Source organism: Schistocerca serialis, chromosome 6 (genome assembly GCF_023864345.2).
Source record: "Schistocerca serialis cubense isolate TAMUIC-IGC-003099 chromosome 6, iqSchSeri2.2, whole genome shotgun sequence".
NCBI lineage: Eukaryota > Metazoa > Arthropoda > Insecta > Orthoptera > Acrididae > Schistocerca > Schistocerca serialis.
The window spans coordinates 459056184-459063379 of record NC_064643.1 but is presented as its reverse complement, the minus strand read 5'-3'; the positions used below and the strand labels follow the sequence as shown (position 1 = coordinate 459063379).

The 7196-nt window shown below is 42.6% G+C and overlaps 1 protein-coding gene across 1 annotated transcript; it reads right to left on the bottom strand.

The window, feature by feature from the left end:
* Positions 1-3165: 3165 nt before the first annotated feature.
* On the bottom strand, positions 3166-6216 carry LOC126484917 (uncharacterized). The gene is made up of 3 exons (XM_050108518.1): positions 5771-6216; positions 5208-5385; positions 3166-3189 (listed from the first exon to the last, which is right to left on the bottom strand). The coding sequence occupies exons 1-3, from the start codon at positions 6214-6216 to the stop codon at positions 3166-3168; spliced, it is 648 nt and encodes a 215-aa protein (XP_049964475.1).
* Between the last annotated feature and the right edge of the window lie 980 nt (positions 6217-7196).

Below are 7196 nucleotides of genomic sequence, written 5' to 3'. Positions count from 1 at the left end.
TTTTTCCATTTAACAACAATGAGCCACACTGGAGAGCTAGTACAAATAGCTCTGAGCACTGTGGGAATAAACTGCTGAGGCTATCAGTCCCCTAGAACTTAGAACTACTTAAACCTAACTAACCTAAGGACATCACACACATCCATGCCCGAGGCAGGATTCGATCCTGCGACCGTAGCGGTCGCGCGGCTCCAGACTGAAGCGCCTAGAACCGCTCGGCCACTCGGGCCGGTCAGAGCTAGTACAAAATAATAACAAAATTTTGCGAGACACTACTGATGTTCAGTTAGAGGGATCATAAGCACTAGCATTACGCTGTCTTGATGGCTTTACTACTTGATGTATGTAGATATTCTGTGGTGCAAGGATCGGAAAGGTTTCTGCAGACTATGAGATTTCGTGGGGGCTACCGGTCGCCACAGTCACAGGACTCGACTCCAAGAAGGCCCTGTTCCTACGATTCGTCTTCCATCGAGACACTCCTCAGTCGGTTTAATGCCTTCCATGTCACATGCCGCAGCGGATTCCTGATTGACGTTCTCCACAAGCCTTTCGGTTAATAAATTTCGCCAAAACTCTATCTGAAAAATCCAGGTCCTAACGGAATTACTTGTTTTGGACGCATGAAGCTCTTCCATGACCTCAGCTTAGGGTCGTTCATGTCCGAATAGGGGGTGTCTGGGATCGATTTCCTGTTCTTTTTCTCCATTTCTGTGGCTGCTATTTTTACGGATGTGTGGTGACGCCATAACCACAATGTGATAAATTTGGGCAACAGGAGTTTGTCGAAGGCAGCTTCTCACAATGCGTTCAGTCTCATTCAACGCCGTATCCACTTGTTTGGCATGTGTGCATGTGTGCTACGTATTCTGTTGCAGAGCGCCATATTGTCAGGGCAGATGCAGGGAACTCATTTGGCTGTGAGACACAGGTAGTGTAATTAAATTTATGTAAACTGGTTTCTTGACATGACTTTTGAAATTGAAACTAGGGTCCAACTGTACTCCCATGGCCGGCCGGTGTGGCCGTGCGGTTCTAGGCGCTCCAGTCTGGAACCGCGCGACCGCTACGGCCGCAGGTTCGAATCCTGCCTCGGGCATGGATGTGTTTGATGTCCTTAGGTTAGTTAGGTTTAAGTAGTTCTAAGTTCTAGGGGACTGATGACCACAGATGTTAAGTCCCATAGTGCTCAGAGCCACTTGTACTTCCATGTATTTTGGAGTGTCGTAGTGATGTAGTTGTCGCTCTGTCCAGGTAATATTTTGCAGTTAATATTTAACTTCATACTGGCTTCCCGGTTTCTCTGATGAATAGCAAAGGCTTGCTTGTGTCAAGAATTTGGCTTTAGGGGTTATCGCCATAATACTTGCCGACGTCTTCGGCGGCTGCTGTTGGCTTCACCTCCACTTCGTCTAAAGTTTTGTTTTAACTGCAGTTTTTGTGTCACCTGAATAAATAAGGATTTTTGTTCCACGGTTGATTTGGTGGTCGTTAGGAGAATGTTTTTAAAATTTGGACGGCTGAGAACATTATTTTGACGCATTTTTGAGCATATTAAATGCGAATACGAAATTTGTACTGGTAAGAAATAAAAATCCAATGTGCACCAACAGTCTTGTATTATTAGTTTCTTAAATTAAGTAAACTATTATTTCTTAATTTACGTTATGTTAGAAAAAGAATTTCAGTAAGGAGAACACAAGCAACTGCATTCGGGAACCTTGCGACCGCTACGGTCGCAGGTTCGAATTCTGCCTCGGGCATGGGTGTTTCTGATGTCCTTAGGTTAGTTAAGTTTAACTAGTTCTAAGTTCTAGGGGACTGATGACTACAGCAGTTAAGTTCCATAGTGCTCAGAGCCATTTGAACGATTTTTAAACTTTAACACAATGAAAAGGCGAAAGGACCTTAGAATTTATGAGACTGTTCAAAGCTTCGAGAGGTTTTCGTTGTCGTCTCTTTCCCTGCCGTGATGTCCACAGCGGAGTGTCATCCACGGAGCAGCCAAGATTCCACGTACTTCGAAGGCTCAATACAAGTTAGTGGCGGACCATTCAGCTTCGAAAAATTAGTGAAGAAATAGTGCATCGTCACAAATCAGTGTATATAGGAGACACATTATTATATCTTCGAAAGTTTTCCACCTATTCCTTTGAAGTTTTGACACAACGTTGCATTAAAATAAGAGCGTGTTTTTATATATCATTTGGATCTTCATATTGTATATAAATACATGTATTATACATATTACTTTTATATATAAGCTTGTCATTAACATCGTTGCGTGTTAGGCAACATTTAACCAATGGGTAATTTATATCTGCTTGGTTCATGAATGTGAACAATACGTTATCACATATGATAGAGGCAGAGGCATAAATATTTTATGTGAGAAATCTGTACAAGTTTCTGGGATCTAAACTAGAAGTAGAAGAAGTAGAAGAGTCAAATTAACCAGAGTGAACTATTTCTGGAGTACTGATGTCAGAAAATTTCCTACACACTCTGAGTTAAACGCATTCTACGGAGCATTACTCAAAACACTTTAGTAGGGTTCGATGTGAGATCCCTTACCTTAGCCTCTGTTTACATAAAATACATAATTCAGCAGCAAATATCTCCTTGGAGCACCGAAGCCTTAGGGGAATCATGGAAGCCAGCAACGTGTCAGAGGCAGCTATTCATCAGAACAAACTTCTGCCTCTGGACGAAATTCATATGCAGCATTCGCTATACAAATTCGATACCTGTAAAGACCCTTGAGTTACGTATCGCAATAGTTTCCGCCTCTTCTGTGGATGGTGGTCAGCCTGAAAACTAAGGGCAGTGTATCGTCCAGAAAGGTAACTGTATACATGACTCATTATCGTTGCTCTAAACTGGATCGGCAATTACTTAAACATCTAATTTCCCTTACTGAATTGTTCACTGTAACTAGCTGTGTTTCGGAGTTTGTAATGACCTAAAGTGAGAAGGTATTTTATTACATTTAGAACGACGTATGTTGTGACTGAGACAATTACTTTCGAACTATATCACTTTGACATGTGAGCTTGGTATGTGTTGTAGCGTCTGTTTTGTTCAGGTGAGACACGTTAAAGAACAAATCCCAGTGTTGGTGCAAAGCCTGCTGTTCCTTGTAAAGTTCACGCTGCGCCCATCACATCAGCTCTGGTGATTTGGTAACCCCTGGAAAAAGGTACAGTGCCTCAGAATTGTTTTCACTCTGCATCTGGCTATGGAAAATGAGTGAATAGCCACGAATTTGACGATCAAACTATTGTACCAGGAAACTTACACAATGCACGTTGCAAGTTAAATGGTTTAATGGCCATTCTTCTTCTTCTTCTTTATCGTCGTCTTGTCCCACGTCACGTAGGGTCGGCGTTGCTCTTCTGGATCCTTCTCCTCCATAGTACTGCACCCGTTGCCTCTTCCTTCTTCCATCCTTTCTCCCTTAGGTCCCCGGATATCTTAACCATCCACCTCATCTTCGGTCTTCCTCTCCTTTCGCTCCTTCAGTCTTTATATCTTCAACTCTGTTTGCGACATAATCTTCCCCTTTTATCTGGTGGTGTCCTTACTACCTTAGTCTGCTCTCTTGTATCTTTTTCCCTGTGGGTCCCACTTTCACAGCTCCTCTAACCAATTCATTTCTAATCCTGTCCTTCCCTGTTACCCCACACATTCACCTCAGTACCCTCATTTCCGCCACTTCCATCTTCCTTTCCTGGGCTACTGTGATTGGCCATGTCTCTGCCCTGTATATCATAGCAGGCCTTACCACCGACTTGTACACTTTCCTTTTCGACCCAATACTCACATTCTTGTCACACAACACTCCACTCATTTTCCTCGCTTTCCAGTCCTCCGACCCCAGGTATTTAAATTTAGAGACCGATTTCAGCTCATCCTCCTGGATCTTGCAAGACCTCATCTGCACATCCGTCAGTGCTAAATATTCTGACTTCGTCCTTGCTAATTTTCATCCCTCTTTCTTCTAGTGTCTTCCTCCAATCCTCCAGCTTTTTCTCAAGTATGTCGATGCTCTGCTGACAAAGAACCACATCATCCGCAAACATCATATTCCACGGCGCTACCTTCTTCACATCTTTCACCAGCACAGCCATAATAAGGTCAAAGAGGTAGGGACTAAGTGCATACCCTTGATGTAACACTACGTTTACTGGAAACTCCTTTGCCATGCCCACACTACTTCTCACTGCTCTCCTCTGTACATTTCCTTCACTAGCCTCACATACTTCTCTGGCACGCACTGCACTCTCATGCTTCTCCATATTTCGTCTCTTGGGGCTCTGTCATATGCTTTCTCCAAATCAATGAAAGCCATTAGTAGATCGGCTTGTAGCTCCCCGTGTTTCTCAAAAAAATGGTTCAAATGGCTCTGAGCACTATGGGACTTAACTTCTGAGGTCATCAGTCCCCTATAACTTAGAACTACTTAAACCTAACTAACCTAAGGACATCATACACATCCATTCCCGAGGCAGGATTCGAACCTGCGACCGTAACGGCCGCGCGGTTCCAGACTGTAGCACCTAAAGCCGCTCGGCCATTCTGGCCGGCCCGTGTTTCTCCACTATCCGCCTTAAAGCATGTATTGCATCAGTCGTTCCTCTTCCAGGCATGAACCCAAACTGTTCTTCACACACCACAGTCTGTTTGCATAATCTTGCTTCTATAACTCTTTCCCAAATTTTCATTGTGTGTGCCATCAGTTTAATACCTCTGTAGTTGCTGCAGTCCTGCACATCACCTTTCCCCTTAAATATTGGGATCAGTACACTAGTTCTCCTCCTGTCGCCAAATCTTCTTCATTAAATCCCAAAGGAGTTCAATTCCCTTTTTACGGAGACACTTCCATACCTCAACGGGGATCTGGTCTGGCCCAACTTCATTCCCATTTTTTATTTTTTCAACTGCCCGTTCGATTCCATCTCTACTTATTTCCATCGTTAAGCCTTCGTTTGCACCTCCTTCCTCAGTTTTCAGTCTTAAATTTTCTTCATTCAGCAATTCAACCACCTTTGGATTATTTTTCCATGGTCGTGTAGAATTATTCCTGTTTCATCTTTCATTTGTTTTATTGCTGTTAGATCCTTAGAAGCTTTATCTCTTGATTTGCCTATCCGTATCAGTTGTCTCATATGCTGATTTTTCTGTAGTTGTTCGTATGCCTCCCTTACTGATTCAGCTTTAGCTTTAGCCAAGGCTCGTTTTGCCTCCTTCTTTGCACTTTTGTACGCTTGCCCATCCTCAGCACTTCCAGACATATCACACTTCCTCTTAGCGTCTTTCTTTTCCTTCACAACTTTCTGCACCTCTTCATTCCACCACCATGCTTCCTTATCTCTTGGCACCGCTCTGCCAGATGTTAACCCAAACACTTCCTCCCTATTTACTTTCCACCACTCCTGCACACTCTCTCCCAGTACTTTTTCATTAAACTCCTCTCTCAAATTTTTATTCTTTGATCTCCACCACTTAATTTTCCTTTTACATTGATTTATGTGCCTCTGTCTTTCACATACTTTCATCTCACAATCCGCTACAATCAACTCGTGTTGCTATTCCTTCACCGTATATGACCTTAGTATTTCGCACCTCCCCACGATTTTTCCTTCTACATAATATGTAATCAATTTGGTTTTTATTTTCGCGACTCTTGTGTGTTATTAGTTTTTCTCTTTTTCTTTGGAAGTCGGTATTCGTAATCACTAGATCAAAAGCCACTGCAAACTCCACTAACCTTTTTCCTTCCTCATTTCTCTCGCCATACCCCAATCCTCCATGCCACCTTTCTTCCCCACCTTTCCTTCCGCCAACATGACCATTTAGACCTCCTTCGACTATCACTCTTTCATTCTCTGGTATTCCGACCATTACTCCATCTAAATCTCTCCAAAATTTTTCCTTCTCGTCCTCCGAACATCCCGCTTGGGGTGCATAGGCTGTCAGCACTGTTACCATTTCTCCGCCAAACATCATCTTAACATACATGATCCTATGATTTACCCTGCTGACTTCACATACCTCTTCTTGAAGCTCTCTGTGCAAAATAACTCCATTTCTTGATTCCGGGCTTGCAGTACTATAAAGTAGCTTATAGCCTTCAGCTAAGATCTCTTGCACACATAAAGCCTTTATCTTCCTCCTTTGCATCATGTCTACTATCTCTCTTCTCTTTCCCGTCATCGTTCCCACGTTTAGAGTTGCCACTCTGATCTTGAACACCTTTGGATCCTTCGCAAAACGCCTCCCCCGGAGATCTGAATGGGAGGCTATTACTCCGGAACATTTACCACGAGAAGCATCCATCATTCCTCTTGTTTTGGCAATGTATTTACAGCCGGATGCCCTTCCTGCCGCCACCCCCCTTACTTTGTTAGAGGGGCGGACGCTTGCTAGTTTTGGTCCGCCCTGGGTATTTTATTTCCCCAGTACCCACCCTATCTGGTGAGCGTTCCCCTATCCGCCACCCAGGGAGGCGCCCGATGGGCGACTAGCAACTCCAAATTAATGGCCATTATCATTAATGAATAAAAGCCTTTATAATGTTTTTCTCCATTCATGAAGTCTACACTTTTAACCTTGCTCCTCTGACCTGTAAAGATTTAATTATGTGGTGAAACAATACATCATTATGAAGTTACACAACATCAACTAGAAACTTTTATCGTAAGTATTACTAACAATAAGATGCATTACTTGGTGTGCAGTGGCCGGAAACTCTAGAAATCCCTACTGACATAGATTTCTGAAATAGTGAATTTTAGATTTGTGCGAGGTACAGTTAGAAATATTAAAAACTCGTCTTCTAATTTTAGGACCTCAAATAGACTTCCTCTTGTTTTATTTTGCTTCTTTTGTCATGTATTATTAGCAGCTGTGTATGGCTACAGAGTCCTGGAAGCACAACCATCCAGATGCCTTGTATATATCAGGTACTATTAGAAATCTGCCGTAAATATTTATCCACATATTTTCTACTTTTTCTCTTCAATGTGTTGTTCATACATTATCATAGCCCAGCAGTAACTGACTTTCAGGCCTAATAAAAAAAAATCAGCAAAAAGGTAAATCATTTGTGTTACAATAAGATGTATGTCTTCAATACTTTCCCAATTTGAGAATCTGACAAGCTCTCTTTGATTGCAGAGAAGAGTTCTACCGAT